This window comes from Alexandromys fortis, unplaced genomic scaffold, assembly GCF_014885135.2.
Source record: "Alexandromys fortis isolate MF-2015 unplaced genomic scaffold, M_Fortis_MF-2015_v1.1 scaffold_186, whole genome shotgun sequence".
NCBI classification, from domain to species: Eukaryota; Metazoa; Chordata; class Mammalia; order Rodentia; family Cricetidae; genus Alexandromys; species Alexandromys fortis.
In genome coordinates, this window is record NW_026068067.1 from 1,828,779 (window position 1) to 1,850,982 (window position 22,204).

At 53.5% G+C, this 22,204-nt stretch overlaps 1 protein-coding gene across 4 annotated transcripts in view; it reads left to right on the top strand.

Moving 5' to 3' along the window:
- Positions 1 to 12,798: 12,798 nt before the first annotated feature.
- Positions 12,799 to 22,204, top strand: part of Nfix (nuclear factor I X) — a 94,473-nt gene continuing 85,067 nt past the window's right edge. For 3 of the 4 annotated variants that reach the window (XM_050120804.1, XM_050120808.1, XM_050120809.1), the window contains exon 1: positions 12,800 to 13,115. In XM_050120804.1, the coding sequence (XP_049976761.1) occupies positions 13,089 to 13,115 (27 nt within the window). In that variant the 5' untranslated portion in view covers positions 12,800 to 13,088. Of the gene's footprint in view, positions 13,116 to 22,204 lie in introns of all 4 variants that reach the window. The other variant, XM_050120806.1, reaches the window with a different exon arrangement.

A 22,204-nucleotide genomic window follows, 5' to 3' on the forward strand; every position in this document is an offset into this window, starting at 1 on the left:
GAGAGAGAGAGAGAGAGAGAGAGAGAGAGAGAGAGAGAGAGAGAGAGAGAGAGAGAGAAAGAGAGAGACGCAGCTGGCAGAGGCTGTGGACATCCACCCTTGATTCTCTCCTGCCCCTTCAGTCTGTTCCTGCTCTCAATAGCCCAGCTCTGATCCAGAGAGTTCTGACAAAGACCCAGGGCTCCAAATATTACAGGCCTGTTTTTGGTTTCTCTGTTCTTGGAACTGTATTCTCAGTTCAAGATTCCAGTTATGAACAATGGAATTGAGACTTCCCCCTCCCCCAAGACAGGGTTTCTCTGTGTAACAGACCTGGGCTGTTCTGAAACTCACTCTGTAGACCAGGCTGGTCTCAAACTCATAGAGATCCTCCTGCCTCTACCTCCGGAGTGCTGAGATCAAAGGCGTGTGCCACCACTGCCTGGAAATTCTAGACTTTTGGATTCTAGAAAATGGATCTGGGTTTTAGATTCTGGGTCCTGAATTCTTGGATCTGGTTTTCTACATCTCAGAACTATTGGCGTCTAGAGTCTTCTTCTTTCTGATACTGGAGACAGAACCTTGCCCAGACTAGGTAAAAGCTCTACTGCCCGCCCATACCTGTCCCCAGAATTTCACTGGAGGGTTCTAAGCAGGTGCTCTACGGCTCGACCTAGACTGTGATTATGAATTCTAGGACAGAGATTACGTCATCTGAGTTCTGGATCTGGGCTCTGATCTCTGTGTGCTCGTCCTGGACCTATCTCTATAATTAAGCCTTCAATCACAACCCCTAAAGATCACTGTAGAGACGACATTTGACCACCAGGGGCCGCCCTTGGTCTAGATTTGGGCTCGACTGACCTAGCTGTGGGGCCACAAAGACTGGCGTGACCCAACTTTTTTGAGGGAGACTGGGAGTAACTTTCTTACTCTCCTCCTCCACCCCAAACTGCATGTGAGGACCCATGGTCTTCAGTTCCCACCGCTCAAATCTGGATAGTGAGCCCAGTGCCCCCGCAGTCCTACAAAAGCGTCTCTTGGACAGGTAGAAGGACGTTGAAGAACATCTGGAAAGGAGATGGGTGGCCCCGTGACAGCAGTCCCTGTAACCTGTAAAGGCGTGTAATTTTTTTTTTTGAGACGGAATATCCTCTATGTATCCCTGGCTGTCTTTGAACTCACTCTGTAGACCAGGCTGGCCTTGAACTCACAGAGATCTGCCTGCTTCTGCCTCCAGAGTGCTGGAATTGAAGATGTGTGCCACCATGCCTTGGCTACCAATGTGTTCTCTGTGTCTCCGAGGTATTAATCTGACATGTAGTAGAGTTCCTGTCATATATCATATGTGCCCATGATTATGTCAAGAGGCGGCCATGGGTGTCCCATAAGTACTGTAAGGACGAATACCTAGGGAAAGGTGTTCTGGAGTCAGGAGCAGTGTCAGGAAGGCCGTGTTTCTATATGAACGATGCCTTAGTAACAGGACAAGGGGGACATTCTGGGAGTGTCAAGTTGAGTCAGCAGAGAGGGGACACCGCAGTGAGGACTAGAAACTTGAAGCAGGGACCAGGGGTGACTCTCTAGGCCTCTCTTGGGACGTTCCCTGTGCCTAGATACATCTGGCTCTTTGTCAGCCCACGCACAGACCCACTAGCCTCTCTGAACCCAGATTCCTCTAACTTGTGGTCCCATCCCTGCCTCATCCTACAGCCAGGCACATCAAGGAGCACCGTGAAGCCCTTGTGTCTGGGTGCTGTCCTTCATCTTCCTCACTGGCTCCTGCGTCTGGATGCTCTCCTGGCAAACCCGCTCTCCATCTTCTTGCTGGCCCTGCTCTTGTTTGGTCTCCCTCCAGCCTTCCTCCTCTGTGTATCTCTCTCTCTCCAGGAAGTCACTCTCATCTCCCAATCTCTTCCTCTTGGATTCTAAACGTTACTTTCTCCATCCATGTATCTCTCCTACTTGCCCCTTTCTGTAGCACACGCATGTGCTGTGTGTGTGCGCGTGCATGTGCACACACACATGTATGGAGGCCAGAGGTTGACCTCAGTTGTCTTCCTCAAGAGTTTCCACACCTTTCCTTCTCAGACTGGGTGTCACTATTTAGCCTTGTTCAGCCTGAAACTCTCCGTGTTGACCAGACTGGCCTGGAATTCACAGAATTCTGCCTGCCTGTGCTGGGACTAAAGGTGCTCACCACCACACCCAGCTTCCCGCCTTATGTTTTCAGCTCAGGGTCTTTTGCTGAATCGGGAAGGCTAGCTGGCCAGCCTCCCCTGTTTCCACCTGCCTCTGCCTTCCCAGGCTTCCAGACCTGTGCTCCCCTACATGCCTGCTTTTGTACATGGGTGCTAAGGAGTAGAACTCAGGCCCTCATGATTGCACCTCCTCAGCTACTCCTCCCTGCTTCATCACCCCCTCCCAGCCCGAGACAGGGTCTCGCCATGTAACTGATGTTGGCCTAGAACTCTTGAGCCTTGGCTACCCCTGTAGGATTTACACGCGTGTGTCACTGTCCCCTTTCTCTTCCTTATAAGACCTATTTCTTCCACGCCGCCTTCTCTTTCCGTGTCTCCCAGCCCTAAATCTTTTATGTCTCTGTCCACCTCTCCCTTCCTATCTTCAACTCCGCATTTCTCCCTCTATCACTGTCTCTCCATATTCGTTTCACTCCATCTCTGGTGTCTTTCCTTCTCTCCATCCCTGCCAGCCCGGGTGGGTCCGGGTGGGTCCGGGTGGGTCCGGGACAGCCCAACCGGGGCGCCGCTGTGAACAATGCGGCATTCAGGAGGCCGGCCGGCGCCATGGCAACGCGCCCGCCCCGCCCTCCCCGCGCGCGGGCCGCGCGTGCCAAGAGGGTGCCATGGTTACATCAGGCGCGTGCCCACCCCGCGCGCCACCGCGGCCCCGCACGCTCTTTCAGGACTGGGCCAGAAGGGGGCGCCCGGTCGTAGCCTCTGCCTGGAGTCAGGAGGGGCTTCCATCTTCAAAGTCCCTTGACTCTCAGTGCCCTAGACTTCCCACCTATAAAGTTCAAGTTCAGGGTGGGGGAGGGGAGAGAGAAGTGGGAGAAGGAAGGAGAGTGGGGGAGAGGGAGGGAAGGAGAGAGGGAAAGATTGTAGGGTTCTGGGAGATAGTTCTATATTTGTGCTTTTGTATTTGATGGTTGGTGAACTGTGCAAATTTGTTCCAATTTGTGCAAATGCTTGGATGGCTGTGTGTTTTACAAGAGGTTGCTCCGGAGGACACTTGGTGGAAGGAGAACACATTTCCACAAGTCCTCTGATCTCCACAGACTTGTGACCACAAGTAAATGCCTACACATGTTCGTACGCAGAAATAATAAATAAGTGTAACAAGATATAAAAAGGTGCCGTGGTGCACGCCTTCAATCCCAGCACTCAGGAGGCAGAGGCAGGAGGATCTCATTGAGTTCGAGGTCAGCCTGGTCTACAAAGCGAGTTCCAGGACAGCCAGAGCTGTTACACAGAGAAAACCTGTCTTGAAAAATAAATAAATAAACAAACAAAAAGTTGAGTGAGGTAGTTAAGGTGCAGCGCTTGCTTAGTGGGTTGAGGGGTTCCTGTCAGCACCACACAGTAAGCTGGTGGTTGTTACTTTTGGGTCATTCTGCTCATAACTTAGGAAATGCATGTGTGTGTGTGTGTGCGTGTGTGTAGCATTTCTGCCTGTGATGGTGAGTGCTGATGTTGTCATGGTGTGCCCGCGTGTTTATGCTCATGTGACTGGGTGCCCATGTGGCATGGTTGTGTATGTGGAGTGCTGCTGAGTTCACGTTGCCTACTGCTATGCTTGGTGTGTCCTGATGGGTAAATCAGGTGTGATTTGGAGTTTGGATGTCTGGGGTCCATGTTCTCACACCCTTGACTCATATATACATAGGTGTGGGTTCCAAGGACTACAGAGTTCTGGCAGAGCCCCCCTCACCTGAGGGCCTCCTGGCACAGAAGGGGATGCCCAGCTGCTTGGGACCTTGGACTCCCTACAGGTTCGGGAGAGCCCCAGCTGATGAATATTCATGAAGGGGGGGCTGGCACCTACTGACAACAGCTGCGCTTCTGTTAGTGGCTCCCTACTCTGTTAGCTCCCAGTAGAAGGCAGACAGGATTTCAGCCTGTCTGTCCCAGTCTCCAAGACTCAGGTCTGGGGAGTCCTGAGGACAATCACAGGCCGGCGGTGTCAGCCTGTTAACAAACATCCCAGCAGCTTGTTGGGATGGCTAGGAGGCTGTTTAAACGTTGTGACAGACTGTGGGAAGGGAGATTGTTGTATGAGAGGATGTCCTTGTAGCTGTGGTGTGACATTATCACCCTATTTCATTGTAACTCTGTCCAGACTGTGGGTACGGTGTGATGCTGGGTGAAATGGACAGCTGTCACTTGCAATAGGACTGGACAGTGTGGCCTGTAGCTCACTGTGACCGCAAGGTTGTATCGTGTCATCGGAGCCACCTTGATCTGAGGACAGCTGTGTGCCCCGCCCTGGGAGTGCAGAGACTGGACCTGCTCCTTACTCGGACAGCTGCAGGGACATGCAGGCTGAGCGTGTCGGGGTGACATTGATATAGTCTGGGGTCAGATTGTCAGGGCAACCGAGAGGATGGGTAAGATTGTGGGGCTGATCACACGTCACTGGAGTTGTCCGATGGTATTTCTGTATGGGATAGTGTGGCTGAGGGGATGGCAGGCAGTGTAGCTGTCTAGGCAACACCGTGGTAGTGACTGTAGCTGTGTGCAGTTGACAGTATGACAGCGGTTGTACTTGAAAGCATGTACCAGAAGGCTATGCCTACCTAGATCCTACACAAAGAACTGAGGGGATTCCCTTAGGGCAGACAAACTAGGGGTTCACACTGACATTTCCTGAGACATGGACATAGGCTGGGCCATAAGATTTCTTTGTTTCCTTTTCCCCCTGGCTGGTTTGGGGAGAAGCATCTAGAAGCAACAAAGATGGAGTACAATTCCAGCTGTAGGTAGTTGGCCACAGAGGCCTCACTCAGTTCCAACATACGCGGCTCAGTCAGTGTGGCCTTACCTCCTCTGGACATCTCACACTCTGGCCCAGTTGAGTGTTGTTGCTGGCTGCCCCAGAGGCAACACAGAGGCCCTATTCAGGACCAGGGACCAGGTTACCAGGGTGGGCGGGTCTCCGGCCAGCTGCAAATGAAACATTTCCCTAACCCTATGTGACCAGTGGCTCCAGGAGGTGCTGGCCAGGTTGTACCATAGACAAGTATGGGTGTGTCTCTTGCACCCTGGGAAGCTGTGCTGGTAGGGTGTGGGTCTCCTCCTGTGATTTGGGGATGTTTGTGTCTGTGTGTGTGCCCAGAAATGATGCTCTGGCGTGTTTTCTTTGTATGCGTGGGTGTGTGCTCATGTGGGTATATTGTGTGCCCCCACTCATGGAGGGCAGAGATCAACTTTGTTCCTTAGGTGTTGTGCACTTGGATTTTTTTTTCTTTACAGTTATTTATTGTGTGCGAGCATATGTATGTGGCTGGGTACATGTGTCATGGCATGTGTGTGGGAATCAGAAGACAACTTGGAGGAGGTGGCTTTCTCCTTCCATAGTGTGGTTCCAAGGATTGGATTCAGGTTGTTAAGTACCTTTACTCAATGACCCATCTTGTTGGGCCTCTCTTTTAAATAATTATGTCTACTTATTTTGTAAGGGGAGAGAACGTGCATGGCATAGCACACATGTAGAGATGGTGCCACGTGCCTCTAACTAATGAGTCAGCTTGCTGCCCCCTTTCCTTCCTTCCTTCCCTTCTTCTTTCTTTCTTTCTTTCTTTCTTTCTTTCTTTTCTTCCTTCCTTCCTTCCTTCCTTCCTTCCTTTCTCCTTCCTTCCTTCCTTTCTTCCTTCCTTCCTTCTGGATTTATTTGTTTGTATGAGTGTTTTGCTTGTATGTATCTATGCACACCATGTACATGCCTGGTGCCTTCAGAGGTCAGAAGAAGCACCAGATCCCTGGAACTGGAGTTTTGGATGGCTGTGAGCTACCATGTGGGTGCTGGGAAACAAGCCCAGGTCCTTTGCAAGAGCAAGTGTTCTTAACTTCTCTCTAGTCCCCTCTTTGTTTTCTGAGAGGCCTGGACTTTGCCAGGTAGACTAAGCCTCAGGGACCCGCCTGTCTTGTCTCCCGCTGCTAGGGTTACAAGCGTGCACCACCGTGTTCAGCTTTTTTATGTGGATTCTGGGGATTCAACTCAGTTCCTCACGCTTGCTTTACCAAATGACTTCTCTGCAGGTATCACCTACCTCCACTTTGTTTGTTTGTTTTGTTTTTCAAGACAGAGCTTCTCCATGTATCCCTGGCTGGTCCTGGAACTCACTCTAGACCAAGCTGGCCTCACTTAGAGATCTGCTTGTCTCTGCCTCCTGAATGCTGGGATTAAAAGGGTGCACCACAACTCAGCTCCCAAGTCCGCTCTAATTTTAAAGATATGCTCTCCCTAGGTTATTCAGTCTGGCCTCAGATTCCTTCCTCCTGCCTCAGTCTTCTGGGTATTGGGATTACAGACACATGCCTCTGTGTCTGGTGACCATCATGATGTATGTGCATGTGCGTGTGTTTAACTTTTTTAGACTTTTTTGTTTGTTTGTTTTCTGAGACAAGGTTTCTTTATATAACATTTCTAGCTGTCCTGGAATTCACTCTGTAGACCAGACTGACTTCAGACTCACAGAAATCTGCCTGTCTCTGCCTCCTGAATGCTGGGATTAAAGGCATGTGCCACCATCTCCTGACTTTTTAAAACTTTTTTTGAGACAGGGCCTTGTTGCTTAGTCTAACCTTAAATTCAATATCCTCAGACCAGATGAGGTGACACACACCTTTAACTCCAGCATCTAGGAGGCGGAGGCAGGCAGATCTTGGTGAGTTCAAGGCCAGGGTGATCTACACAGCAAGTTCCAGGACGGCTAGAGCTACATAGTGAGACCCTATCCCAAACAAAACAACGCAAAGGAACTCAGGATCCTCCTGGTGAGAGCTGGGATTATGGACGTGTGCTGCTGTGCCTGATTCTTGTGTGGTTCCAGTTGATCCTGCTTCATGAGACAGTGTTTCATATAGCCAAGTCTGGCCTCAAATCTGCAGTATAGCCAAGAATGACCTTGGACTTCTGATTCTCCTGATTTAGACAAGGGCCACCACATCCAATGTATGAGGCACTGGGGATTAAACCTAGGACTTAATTTGTCTTACACCCCCATCCCGCCCCCCCCCCTTTGACATTTAAAATGCTTTTATTTTATTTTCATGTGTATGTGTCTTGTGTGTGCAGTACCCACAGGCGCCAGAAGAGGGCATGGGATCCATTTGAACTGGTGGAAAATGAGGTAAACTCTGTGATGGAACTCAGGTCCTTTGGAAGGGCAGCAGCACTCTTAACTGCTGAGCAATCTCCAGGCCCTGTTTTCTGTTTTTAATTTTATTTACTCACGTGTATATATGTGTGCTTGCACGTGTGGAGGTCAGAGGATAACCAGAGTCGGCGGGTCTCAGGGATGTAACTCAGGTCATCAGGTTTGATGGTAAGCAGTTTTACCCACGGAACCATCCTGCTGGGTCTTGTGCAGTCCAAGGAAGATTCAAGTTCATTATGTAGTGGAGGGTGATCTTGAATTCCTGATCCCCCAGCCTCCACTTCTATGGTACTTGGTCTGAAATAAACTTCATGCCTGTTTTTTTTTTTTTTTCATGCCTGTTTTATGTGGTGCTGGGAATGGAGCCTAGGGCTTCATGCATGCTAGCCAAGCCCTTTACCAACTGAGCTGTGTCCCATCTGACTATGCCTGCGCATTTCTATGGTCCTGCGTGTGTGTGGCAGTGAGATTCCAGACAGGCCAACACCAAGGCCTTCAGCTACACCTTGGAAGTGGGGAGCCATGATTCCTCCTACTTGGCCACAACTCAAAGAAGTGAGCATGGCTGCAGTCCCTCAGGGACCTGCCAGGCTGGGCATAGGATTAGATCGTGAAGAGGGTACCCCCATATTTCAAGGAGGAATTGGAGCACCCCTTTCTCTTTGCCTGGCAGCACCCACAGTTGAGATACTTGCTTACCTTCTATGCTGGGTGTGTGCCTACTTTCCCAAGAGCCCCCTCCCCCGCTGCCAAGCAGCTCTGGAGCCCAGTATTGCCCAGCCCCACCTTCTGTGGCCCAGGATGTGGCTGATGAAGCCCAGATGTTTAAGCCCTCCCTCCCCCACTGCTGCCGGCATCCTGGCAGGCAATGCCATGAGCTTGCTTCTCGCTCTCCAACACCTGCATGGGAAGAACACACCTGCTGCCAGCTGTAGCCAGGTGGGCAGCTGGCAAGGAGGAATGTGGGGGATTCCAGCTGTGACACCCCAGCTGTGCCCAGCCCCCTGGTAGTGCCCCCTCCTTCTCAATTTCTTCAGGGCCAGGTGTGCCCTCAGATCTGGGCTCTGGGAGACAAGAAGGCTGGGCTACTTACTCTGCTTCCCTGAGAGAAACACCCTCTTGCAGCTGCCAGCTGTGAAGGCTCAGAACATGGTGACGCTGTCCCTGTGTATGTGTGGGGATGCACGCAGTATTAAAGACGGGGTCTGAGTGTGGGTAAGATGAGCACAAATGTGTGTGAATAGAAGGGCTGGTTATGTGGGCGTAGATGGACACAGTGAGTGTGTGTGTGTGAACGTAAGGAGAAGCATGCATATGTGAACACAGGGAGGTGTTACGGTGTGAGTTCCAGTGCATGGGTGGAAATAGGGATGCTGTGTATGAGAGAATGAAAGGACGGACTGCGCGTGTGAGGACGGGAGAGTGTGAGTGTGTGCGCGCACACTATGGATGTCGTGTCTAGATGGAAAGGTGGATGTTGTGGGGTGTGTAAAACTGTAGCATGGCTGCGTGTGTGAATGTAGCATTGGTGTGTGAGTGGAAGCTGGGAGCTATGTGAGAGTGCAAAATGGGTGTTGTGTGCAAATGAAGACTAGAGTGTGTATGTGCAAGTGAAAGGGTGTGTGAATGAAGGGTTAATGTGTGGTGTATATGTATGGGAGTTGTGCGGGGTGTGTGTGTGTGCTGTTGTACAGTGAGTGTTTGAAAAGTTCATGTTATAGTGTGTGTGTGTACACAGGGTTGATATTTTCTAGTGTAAGTGTAGGATTGGCGGTGTGTCATGTGTATCTGAAGGGTCGATGTGCATGTGTGTTTGTATGATGGGTTCATGTTGTCTAGTGTATGTGTTTCCAGAGCTGATATTGTGCAGTATGTGTGTGTAAAGGGTTGATGTTGTCTGGTGTGTGTGTGTGTGAGGGGTTGACAGTGTCGTGTGTTGTATGTGTGTGTATGAAGGGTTGATGCTGTTTGGTTTGTGTGTGTGTATGTGTGTGAGGGGTTGACAGTGTCGTGTGTTATATGTGTGTATGAAAGGTTGATGTTGTGCATGTATATAGTGTCTGTGTTTTCAGGGTTGATGTTCAGTTGAGGGGGTCGATATTGTCTTATGTGTTGTGTGTGTGTGAGGGGTTGATGTGCACGTGTACTTGTGACAGGGTAGATGTTGTTTAGTAAGTTTGGCAAGTGTTGATGTGTGGTGTGTGTGCAGAGTTCATGTGATTTATTGTGTGCCTGTGAAAGGTTAATATTGTGTAATGTGTGTGTGAATGGTTGCTATTGTGTTTTTTGTGTGTGCAGGGCTGTTGTCTGCTGTGTGTGAAGGACAAGTTGACTCCCCCACCACCAAACAGAGCCCTACATCTTTGTCTCTCTCCCAGCAGTCCAGGTCCTGGATCCCCGCAGTCCTGGCCCCTCCTGGCCCATCTGTCAGACAGCACAGCCTCTCTGGGGTCCCCATTCTGGAGCCCTCCTTCTCTCTCACTCTCTTTAGTCCCCAGACCCCCTCTTCCTTCCAGCAATCCCTCCCAGACCCTCATTCTCACTGCACCCCCTAGCCTCATATAGCCCCCTCACTTTCAGCCCCCCTCTTGCTTTGGAGCCCCTCCCCCTCCTCTGTGGCAGCCCTGAAACTTTAACCGGGTGTTAAAAGTTTCTGTTTACGAGAAGCCCTTGAATTTTTAAGGACATATCAATTCCCTCCCTCTGCCAGGGCCTGCATCCTTGCCTCGCTGGCAGCCACCGTGAGTGCAGGGGCAGGCCTGGATCAACGGACCCAAGCAGGAACGACAGGCACACTACATTCCTGGAGAGACCCTGCTTCAGGACACACAGGTACACACATCCACCTAGTAAAACAGATGAATAAAGGCTGATGTCTTTAGGCAAGCATATCCACCACAGACAGACTGTCCTTCCCTTGTGAATGCATATGTGTATGTATATGACTATAGGCATACTATTTTGGCTTTTGAGATAGGGTCTCACATAGCCCAGACTGGCCTCCAGCTCGATGTGTAGACAAGAATAACCTTGAACTTTGTCTCCAGAGTGTTGGGATGATCAATGTGTGCCACCGCGACTGGCTTATGTTGTCCTGGAGATTGAAGCCAGAGCTTCATGCTAGGGGAGCACTTTATCAACCACATCTCAGTCCTGCATGCTTTTCACACACATAGACACAGAAGTACAAGTATGTCCTCCTTGGCCCACACACACAAGCACACACACACACACACCCCACAGGTATACACACGGACACACACGGAAACATGCTTGACACACAGTGACCGTATACATTGCTATGGGCTGTGCAGACAGGATGACCTTGAGCTTGAACACGTGGATATAGTCATACTGACATGGGCTAACACATAGGCAGATACCTGACAGAGATCTCAAATCCCTGGTACACACACATATATACTCAGACGGAGTCTGTCATGTTAGCATGGTCTGAAACCCACACTGACATGGTCTTATATACATTTACAGGAGTGGGCTGACACAGACACCCATCCCTGGCCCACTCTGGTACACTCAGGTTTTTTCCACGGCTGGGAAACATACACAGATAACCTGCTCCCACGCAGCCCCTCAGGGACTCTTGGATACTCACCCGCTGGTCACGCACACTCTGGGACATATAGGGAAACCCTGTCACAGATATCCAAGGGGGCCACACTGATATGTTTGATCAATGCTGACACACTCACCCAGGTGTCCTGTGGCCTCACCTGCTGTCACACTAAGATTCCCATCAATGACCGGTGCTCCCTGTCCCGTTATGTCCCAGTGAGTGGCTTAGGGAGTGGAAGGCACCTTTGCTGACTCACAGACACCTCCTGAGTACAGCCACACCCATGTCACTACTCAGAATACACTGAGCACACAAAACTGTGCTCAAACCCACACCAGACATCCCAGGCACATCTCCGAATGACCAATCTCAGAGGTTCTGGGACAAGGGGCATAGCATTCAGGGACGTTTATATGTGCACATTCTCATGCCTGCTAGCCCCTACACACCCACCCACGCACACCTGGGCACCTAAACCACCCCCGACAGACAATGCATTGCTGAGAATTGCCACAGCTCTTGGCCCAGGAGGCCAACAAGGTGCTGGCTGCACCTGGCAGTAGGAAGGAGCTCTGTCTTGACAGGAGCTGCCTGGGGACTTCAGGCAAAGCCTCCCCACCCAGCCTGGGGTCACCCAACAGTTCTCTGTGCCCTGCTCCAGGGTTTCCAGGACCTACCTATCCCTCTTAACCCCTTCTTCCTTTCTCCTTCTGTTGTTTGCTTTTTTGGTTTTTGAAACAGGGTCTCGCTATACAGGCCAAGCCAACCTCAAACTATGTAATCTGGGGGGGGGGGGGAGGCTACAGTGCACTCATGATCTTTCTGTTGAAGCTTCTGCATGCAGGCATTACAGACATGTGCCAACCCACCCACCTCATTCCCATCTGCAGTGGAAATGGGGAGTCCTGGGCCTGCAACAGGAACTGGAGCACAACCACAATACAGATAATGCTCCTAAGTCCCAGGACACGTGCAAAGGTATGGGAGGCATATGAAGTGTGTGTGTGTGTGTGTGTGTGTGTGTGAGAGAGAGAGAGAGAGAGAGAGAGAGAGAGAGAGAGAGAGAGAGATATTTGGAAGAGTCTCTAAGGTTTGGTTATCAGGATTATAGATCAGTGTGCCCTAGGGCTGGGCAGCAAAATGTGTGATGTGTGTGCCCCTGTACAGCGACACTCTGTGTCCTTTGTATGGGAGTTGCAATGTGTTAGTGCATCCTTTTTATCAGTGTCACCCCGTGTCTGGGTGGATCGTCACAGCTGCCTGCCAAGATATTTTGGCTTGGCTGTGTGTTGGTGTGTCATTGTGTGTCTGGAGTGTGACAAGGTATGGTTGTGTGATCATACGTGTATCAGTCCGCAGGAACATGTGTGACACGTGTATGTATGTTTGTATGGCTCTCAGCATCGGTCGGCATTGGGACATGTGACAGTAGGTGGTGTGTGGATCTTGGTTGTGTCTGTGCCCGGTGTGCACCTCCCTTTGGTGTGACTCCATAAGGAACAGGCCCTACGTTCCTCCGTGACATTTGTGCCCATCCAAGCCCCGCTGCGTGTCAGCGTGTGTCGGCGCCCGAACGCCGGCCAGCACGTGTCGGGGCGGCCGCGTCGGTGTGCGTCCCCGCGTGTGTGTGTCTGTATGTGTGCGTGTGTGTCTGTGTGTGTGTGCGCGCGTGTGTGCATGTGTGTGCGCGCCGGCCGCGCTCACCCGCCCCGCCCGCTCCTCCCCGCGCCCCTCCTCCCGCCCGCGCCGCCCGCCCGCTCCCTCTCCCCGGAGTGCGCCGCTTCCAAACTTTGTCTAAACTTTCACTTTCACAGCGCGGCGGCGGCGGCGGCGGCGGCGGCGGTGGCGGGCGAGGGCGACCGGCCGAGCGGCGGCGGCATGGAGTAGACGCGCGGCGGCGGCGGCGGCGGACGCGAGAGGCAGCGGCGAGCGCGGCGGCGGCCCGGAGCCCGCGGGGCCGAGCCTGTGAGCGCGGAGCGGCGGTGGGCCGAGCGGGGCCGCGGGCCGGGCGGGCGCCGCGCGGCGGAGGCCGAAGCAGCGGAGCCGGAGCCCGAGTGCCAGCCAGCGCGACGCCGCCTGCCGGGCCTGCCCTCGCCGCGGCCGGCCTCCGCGCTCGCGCCCGGGCGCCCAGCGATGTACTCCCCGTACTGCCTCACCCAGGTACCGGCCGCCGCCCCCGCGCCCCGGGAGGGCCGGGCCGGGGTCCCCGCAGGCGCGCGGGCTGCGGGCGGGGCGCGGGGCGCTGCCCCAGGGCGCGCGGCGGGAGTGCGTGGAGAGTGGGCGAGGGGGGCGAGTGCGCGCGGCGGGGCGCGGCGGACAGCGGACCCCTGCTGCTGCGCGGCGGTGCGGCGTGGTGGCAGGCGCGGGCAGGCAGGGTGACACGGCGGCAGGAGGCAGAGTGGCCCCGGGGCGCCGGGGAGCGCGGGCGGGCGGGCAGCGTTCCCTGAGCGCGGCGCGACGCGGCGGCCCCCGGGGTGGCAGTGGCGGGCGTGAGGGCGACAGCTCTGCGCGCGGCTGGGGTGCCCCGAGCGGCCCGGGCGTCTCCCCAAAGTCTTTGTTCAGGCCTCGCATGGGAGCGGGGCTGAGAAAATGGCGGGGCTCCCAAATTTCGGAGGGGCAGGGGAGGGGAGGGAGGGACGGGCGTGCTGCCAGCCCGGGCCGCGCCTCTCTGCGGATCCTGGACGTTTGCAGACGCGGCTCCCCAGCCCCAAACTTTCCTCCATGCAAACTTTCTGGTCTTGGAGACCTGGACCGCCGCGGTGTGGACCTGGAAGTGCCCCAGGGAATCCCGGCCCGCCACCCGCAGGCGGGAAAGGCGGGAGCAGCGGTGGACACCGAAGGCCGACCCCGTTGGGATCAGCCGTCGGGTCAGCCTCTGGCACAGCAGCGCCGACCTTGGCGTGCGGCGGGAGCGCGAGCGCGAGACCGCGTCCCGCCTCCAGCGAAGTTCCCTGCGCAGTGTGTAGCGGAGGCTGAGGCCTGGAACATGCCTGGTGTGCCACCCCACTCTTCCCAGCCGTGACTCCAAGCACTGAAGGGGCACAAGCTAGCTCAGCGCAGACCTAGAGGGACCCTCACAGTGCTACCTGCAGGACCAGGCCAGGGCAGGTGACAGACTGCAAGCAGAGGGGATTTGTAGAGATTGTTTAGCCTTGCCGGCCAGTCAGGCCTGTCTGGGAGCTCTCTAGGCTAGCCCTGAGTCTCTAATGGCACCCTCTGCTAAGCCAGGACCCTGTCAGACAAGTGTTAAATGTGCCCCACCTTAGAGTGGGAGCTCAGGTCCGTGATGCGTGTATATATATACATTGCCAGGTATGTGAGGGGCATGCCGGCACGTTTGGAAGGGCAAAAAGATATATGCAGTCTGTTGCAGTTCCGACGACACAGCAGTCTTGTATTCCCAGGTACCGGTGTGTATTTGTGAGTCTAGAATCTATGTGTGGCCACTGTGGGCCGATGGTGGCCAGGCTGTGTGGCACAAACACAGATGAGCAGGGGAGATGGTCTGTTTTCCAGTACACACCACATTCAGGTGTGTGTCAGTGGAGGGGCCCATCCACGCCTGCCCCACACAGTATACACACATGCAGGTATCAACAGGCAATCTGACCACCACAACGGTGTGGGTTTGTACCTCCAATTTGTCAGCTACCGTATGTTGGGTCCCCCACAGGAGGACCTTGTCACCTATCTAGATCTGAGCTGTGGCTACCTTCAGGGTGGCAGTTTGCTGGTCTTTGTGGCTGGTGTTTGAGGCCTCGTAGGACAAAGACCCCCATACTCCAGCGGCCACCTTTTCCCCCAGGCTGCTCGCCAGCCTCCAATATAGGCTTGTCAGGCATCTGGGCTTGCACCCTCCTCACCCCAGGGGTCAAGTGAAGAACCTCCCCCTGGAGAGAAAATGCCAGCTGATACCCTGGTGACAAGGCTATGAAGGGACTGGGATGGCCCCCAGGATTGGGGTGATGGCCTCGGCTTGGCTCTGTGGCACTCCAGAAGGGAATATGGGCTCCAATCTGTGCGAGTTACATCTTGCACGCGCCAGGCTGCCTGGGAGGGGAGTGGGCACAGTCTCACCAGTCTGCCAGCCCTGCGTGGTGGGCAGGGAAACCCCTTTGCTTAGGGTCCTTGGCAGCCTTCGGTCAGCAGGGTATGGCTGTCCCTGCCTTTCAGCCACATCTCTTTCCACAAACCTGTCTGCTGCCATAGTTCGCCTGCCGTCTTTGCTTTCCCAACCAACCTCTCTCGCTGGCTGCCTTTTTTTTTGTATGTTTCTCTGTTTCCGCTCTTTGTCTGTTTCTTGCCATCTCTGTCCTTCTGTCCATCTAGCTGTCTGTCCCTCTGTCCCTGGCTCTGGCCTCTACCTCTGCTTCCCCCATTTCACTCTCAGCCTCTCTTCCCCCACCTCTCAGCCCCCTCTCCCTTTCCTTTTTTTTTTTTCCAGACTAGGATTGGCTTCAATTTTAAAGTCAATAAATAATTGAGCCGAACCAAGCTTGGAGCAGCAGGGCCCTGTGGGGCGGCAAGGCGAAGGGTAGTGGGGGGAATCTCCTTCTAGAAAAGAGAAACAGTGATCCATTGGTTGCTGGAGCTGCTGAAGGGCTTTATAGCAGCTGGCCTGGGGCTCAGATGGACATTAGGACTGAGGTGGACTCGGCGGGCCCCTCAACAAGCGGAGACACGTACATGTGCCATCACTGCCAAGGGGAAGTCATAAACATTGTATTCACGTTGACGTCCACGCACACAACTCTTAACGTACACCTCAGCACACATGTGCCCCTGGAGATGGGCTGTGTGTATCTGTGTAAGCTCAGACATGAAAACTCCCTGTCATATCGCCATCAAGGCCACAAAGTGTGTGCCTATGTTCATAACCACCAACAATACACACACCACCCCCAAGACAGGCTATGGGTGGACCTGTCACAGAAACAGTGGTAGCTCCCAGAGTCATGGGTTCCTCAGTACACACTCGACCACAGCAGGTGTAAATGTGCACACAAAGCCAAGGACAAACGAGCAATGGACATACGTCTTTATATGGAGTCCTGGTTTTCAAGTTGTGAGCAGAGACTCCCTAATATCTGTATAGGTACACACCCATGTCTTCCCACTCCTGGCTACAAGAACACATATGCTAGTATGTGGATGATTGTGAACACACACAAAGACACACAAGGAGGTGCACAGATAGGGTCACCCTCCGACAGGCATCTGTGTCAGTCCTCACAGAACCTTTGATTGTGCACAGATCTGTACACACTTGAAGGTGAACTGGAGCTGCCGTATGTCTCTTTCCTACCTCTGTGGCTTTTCCTGGCTCACCGCGGCCACTCTTCTGTCCCTATAAATCATGACTCGTGCTCACGTTTTGTCTTTTCATTTGTTGCTTAAGGTGGATGCCTTGCCCTGTAGCCCAGGCTGGCCTTGAACTTGCAGTGGTCATCTTGCCTCAGCTGAGTGCTGTGACAACAGGGCTGAACCACCCATGTCCTATCTTGGTAGTCTTGCTTTTTTGTTTGTTTGAGACAGGCTGTCACGTAGCCCAGGCTGCCCTTGAAGTAGTTCCTTGAACTCCTGATCCTCTTGCCTCTGCCTCTCAAGAGCCTGGACGGCCGTTGTGACCGCCATGCCTAGAAGTGCTGGCTTTTCTCTCTGGCTCTGCGCACACCTTCTGCCCCTAACAGAAGAATGAAACAAGCCAAGTCGGGCTACTTTGGGGACTACAGTGGGAGCCTAGGAGATGTTCCAGTACTGGATCTGGTTGAGCTCAGAGCCACGGCTTCGCTGGGTTAATACATCTCCAGAAGGAGCCTGGGTTCCTGACCTAGACATGAATGTCTCGTGTAGTTTCCATGGCTGCCAGATGGAGGCCGTGAGGGCAGAAGTCAAGGACTAGTCAGCAGTCGGTTTACGCTCCCTCTCTGCATCTCCCAGTCCTGGAATTTAAAGCACCGGCTTTTCTTGGTCTGTGAAGTACATGTGTATCTTTTGGCCCTGTGATGTAACTCACTGCCATGCTGGGCGATGACTTGTGCCTGAGAAATGCCCCTGTTGCCATATTGGTTGTCATCACCTGAGCCTTCCCAGTGTAGAGAACGATGATCATGAAGGCAAGAACACAGAAGAGCCCCTTGCCACCATGGCAATCCCAGTGTACAGCCTGGAGGAGGAAGCAAGAATTTGGAAGGACAGGGCTCGGCACTTTTCCTATTCTTGGGGTCCCGTAGGCTGGGCAGAGTGGCAGACTTCATAGTAGGGCGAGGCGACTGGTGTGAGATGAGATGGCCTTCCCTGTCCAGTGGGAGCCAGGTGTGTGCGGGCACGCATTGGTCAGTATAGGAGTGGGACAAAGCATAGAGCCTCGTTCATCCTGATAGTGACTTAGAGATGCTCCCTCTCCGTCTGCATGGGCATTGATTGTGATGGGCACGCTCCCGAGAGCAGGACCCCGTGTGAACACATGACTGAACGCAGGCTTTGTGGGGGGATGCCACGTGGGAGGAATCCTGGGGTGAGCCTGCCCATGTTTTCGGCTGCTTGGATTCTCTGTCCTCCGGGGATAGGGCTGCAATTTGGGGTGTTAGAGCATTCTCCCTCAAGTTGCATTAAGGCAGGTGGAGACCCTACCTACTCTCTCCCGCTGGGTATTAGAGATACAGCTTCTGTCCCTGGTGAGCTGGGTGTCTCCACTGCCCTGCTGGGTCCAACAAGAGGGGTGTTGCTACTCTCCTGTTTCCAAAGTCCTGGATGTGGAGTTGGAGGTTGAGGGCATGACTGATAGACAGACAGGGATCTCAAGATTCCAGTAAATGATCAGCAGGCTGGGTGGTTTTGCAGCCACCATGTCCTCACGGACCCCTGTGTGCGCCTTTCCATTTGTCTTTGAGGGTCTATTGATGGGTGCTACCTGCATTTCACTCTAAGGACTGCCGCACCTTCCTTTATGTATTTAGTGATGCTGTAGTTGGGCTGTGCCTTGCCATGCATGGCCGTGCCGCTGTGGCGTGGCCTTGCCCAGCTCTTTGATAGCACCGGGCCTGTTACTTTCACCGTTCTTTTGCCTGTGCTTCAGAGTGCCGTGACATGTAGATCCCACCTACAACAATGGGCTGGCCTGTGTCTTTCTGGAAGGATAGCGGTCACATGAATAAATGTGTATTCATAGGTCACACGCGTGTTAGCATGTATATGACAGGATGTGTCTCTGTGTGCCGACACCCCCTCCCCCCCGTGTCACTGTGCATCTCTGGCTTGTCCCTGTGACTGTGGTGTCTCACCACATGGTCTTTCTCTCAGGCATTCCTTGGCTTCTAGACATCATGTATGATGTCCATGGTGTGTTCTCTCCCCCCCCCTCCACTGAGCAGCTGGAAGCAGGCTGGCCTCTCGTCCTTCCCATGAGGTTGTGTGACCATGGTGGCCCTGCTGAGCTTCTGCCTGTTGTGGACAGGAGCTCATTGTGTGGGCAAGGTGCGGTGTGCCGGGGCAGCCCATAGACCTCCCTCTGTCTGCTCAGTGCACATTGATTTTGGCTTCTGCCTGTGGCTGCCCAGGCCTGGCCAGCTGGGTGTATAACTGTCTCTGTGGTCCTGAGTTCACTGTTCCTATGGTCCTGAGCACCCCCATTGCTAGGCTTGCCCTTGGGTCCATAGCCCAGAGCCCCTTGATATCCCTGGGAAGCTCTGAGGGCTCCGATTTGGAAACTGAGGTCCCCTTTCCTTCCCCCTTTCTCTAGCTCTATCCTCTCTCCCTCCTCCTCTCCTCCCCCTCCCGCTCCCTCTCTCCCTCTCTCTCCTGCCAAACGCGTCTTGGCTCTCTCTGAATATCTCTCCTCCTCGATTTTTGGCTCCAGCTCTGGGCTCACTCACTAAAGGAAGAAGGGCTAGCTCCCCACCCCCACCCCTTCCTCAACACCTCCCCCTCCTCAGGAGCCCCTCTGAGGGCGGGAGCAGCCTCTAGCAGGGGCCTGGGCCCCAGAGTAGGCTTGGCCAAGGGGGGCCCAGGCCCAGAGGGTGAAGGGATGAGGGGGATTGGGCCTGGCAGCCTTAGGGGACAGTGGGCAGGGTGACTATGCTGCCAGGCTGAGCAGGCGGGCAGGGAGGGGTCGGGGGCACAGAGCTGGGGTGTCTGGCTTCTGGTGGGGCTGGCAGGCCTCTGTGAGGCGCAGCTGTGCCCAGAACTCAGAGTTGCATTTGCCACCACTACCGATGTGGCTGCGCCAGCTAGAGAGGGGAGGTGGGTATCGGGCACTGCGGCTCTGCGCAGCCAATCAGAAGCTGGGTTGCACTGGGGAGCTTTCTACCCACTAAACCCCACCCTGAGGGGAGCTTGGGGTAGTGGCCAGTAGTGGGCAGGGGTCAGTGCCCACCTCCATTGCCGGGACCCAGCTCTGTCTGCTGGAGCGGATGCCAGCATTCCTAGCATAGGTTGACCAGAGCGGGGTCTGTCTGTCTCCACCTGAATCTGTAAGCCAAGCTGGAGGAAGGGACCATTCTGAGATGCAGTCAGCGCCATGTCTCGAGAGGCGACTTTCAGTCTGAAGCGCAGGGGAGAGGGGCACGAATCATCCAGGTGGGTCCAGGGAAATACCAGCTTCGATGCAGTCATCTGGCGGGGGAGTTGGTTCTGAGTCCATCTCATCCAAAGTCATACACTCGCTGGCACAGGCGGCCGAAGAGAATCACACTGGCAGTCCAAACCTCCCTCTATCAGGCACAAACATGTGTGCACACGCACACACACAGACGTGTACATACAAAGAGACTCCCCCCTCAGACACCTACAGATACCCAGCCGCACCCCAGCATATCAGTGCGCATGGCAGGCAGAGAGCCACGTGTGGGTGGAGATGCACGGGGACTCACAGTCACACAACCACATGCCATGAAGCACAGTCCGGACCACCACCACCCAACACACAGGAGCACATGGAACCCACAAACACATGCACACAGTGTCACTGCACACACGAGAACACCCCCCGCCCCTGCACCAAACACAGGAACAGGCCTGAGCACACACATGCAATATAGCATACTCGTGGAAACATGGGCACATATCCCGCAACCCAGTGTTTCCAGAGTGATTTTACCTAACAGGGAATGTCTGGAAATGTATTTGCTTGGCACACGTGAAGGGGTGTCACAGGCAATAGGTGGGTGGAAGCCAGAGAAATTGTACAGGTCACCCCACTACAATGAACAATCCAGCCCCAGATACCAGCGGTGCTAAGGTCTGAAATAGCCTCACAAATACATTCGGTAACAAACGCACACGTATGACTAATACTCATCTCTAGTACGTCTGTACATGTAAGACAAAAGGCTGGCTGGCACAGGGTCACACACGGACCTGGACATTGTCCCATGTGCTGCCACACATGTGTGAACGCAGGCAGAGTGATATCCATAGATTAGCTTGCACTCGGCCACAGCCAGGCCAGGTTAGAAATAAGAGCACCTTACGGGAGCCATGTCACTGGCTGACTGAGCCACTTGGGCAACCCTGACCTGTCCTGGAGCCCTGGCTCTCTCTCTGGCCTAGCTTGTGGGACATGTCCATCTGTGCTCAGGACATGGATTTCTGGACCCAGCAGCTGAGGTCCCTCCCTTCACTGCCCAGCAGTAGAGAACAGGAAATGGGACAAAGCTGAATTTGAGACCTCGTCTTTGCGGGGCTCTAAGCGTTGGCCTTCATTTCTTTGCAGTGCTGGACTAGAACCTGGGGCCCATGAGTGCTACTGCTGAGCTATGCTGAGCTATGCTGAGCTGTGCCCTCACGCCAACCCTTTACCTTTTGGTTCTTCACTTCTGACCCTGAGAAAAGAGAAGAAAGTCATAGGTGGTCGAATAGCAGGGAGAGGGACAGCAAATTGTGTATCTGTCCTAAAAACCGTGCCGACATTAAGTGTGTACACAGGCCTCGCTGTGTCGGGTCCTGAGCTAGGCACCCCTGGGCATATCTCCTCGTATTCGTCTGTGTCAGGCAGGCTGTCTATTAGCAGAGAGCTGTAGAGCTGGCTTTCTGGGTTGGAATCCCGGCTGTTAGCTTAGGCTCTCACTAGCTGTGTGACCTCAGACAGATCACCCAGCCTTTCTGGGTTTTATTTAAAAAGCAGGGTTGTGGCTAGCATGGGGGTTAACCCTGCCTTGTAAAAAATATTTCTTCATTTTATGTGTATGAGTGTTTTGCCTGTATATATGCTTGTGTACCACATCTGCTCCTGATACCTAAGAGGAAATAGGCCAGAAGGTGTTGGATCCTCTAGCACTGGAGCTAGGGATGGTTGCAAGCCACTGTGTGGATGCTGGGAACTGAACCTTGGTCTTCTGCCAGAGCAGTTATTAAGCCAACTCTCCAGCTTATGGGGGTGAACCCCTTTAATCCTAGTACTTGGGAGGCTGAAGCCGAAGGATCAAGAGTTCTAGACCAACTTGATTTAAATAGCCCAGCCCTGTCTCAAAAATAACGTTTCCTTTGTTTTTTGCTTGTTTGTTTGTTTGTTTGTTTGTTTTGTTTTTACTGAGCATGTTGGCTTGCCTTTAAGTCCCAGCACTTCAGAGGCAGAGGCAGAAAGGTCTCAACCCAATCATCTCAGCATAGTGTACATGGTAAGGCCCAGGCTGGTCAAAGTTACATAATGAGACCTTGTCTCAATAAACCATAATAATAATAGTAATAATAATAATAAAGCAAAAATAAAAAAGAATGTAAAAGAGAAGAAAAAGCAGAGCTGTAGCTTGCAGAAAATGTTCTAAAATTGAACGGGGATGTGGACATGGGCACTTGATTTTATATATGACAAAACGGGATCCAGAGAAACATGCCTAGTGCTAGGGTCAAAGGCAGGAGGCCATGTGGTCTCTGCTGGTTTCTGATCTCAACTCTGGGAGTCCTGGGGATGAGGCAGCTCTATAGCCATTTCCTTGGTCTTTCCCTAATTCCTACAGTCACAACGAGATTTAAAGAGTGCTCAGCTCAGTCCTGGCTGCACCTTCCTTATTCTGACCTTTAAGGTCTTCTGGTTAGTGCTCATAAGAAAGGTGGTCTTCCATGCTTGCACCCCACGGTCAGGCCCTCAGCATAGCAGGCCCACTGCCCATTCCCATACCCTGCTGGGCACCCAACTGGAGCCTGCATGTTAGGGGTGCAGCCGGGGGGCCTTTGCATTCCTTGACAAATATTTGCCAGGCACCTCCTGGGTGCCAGGCCCAGTTCTAAGCCCTGGGGGCTCGGCATGGTGC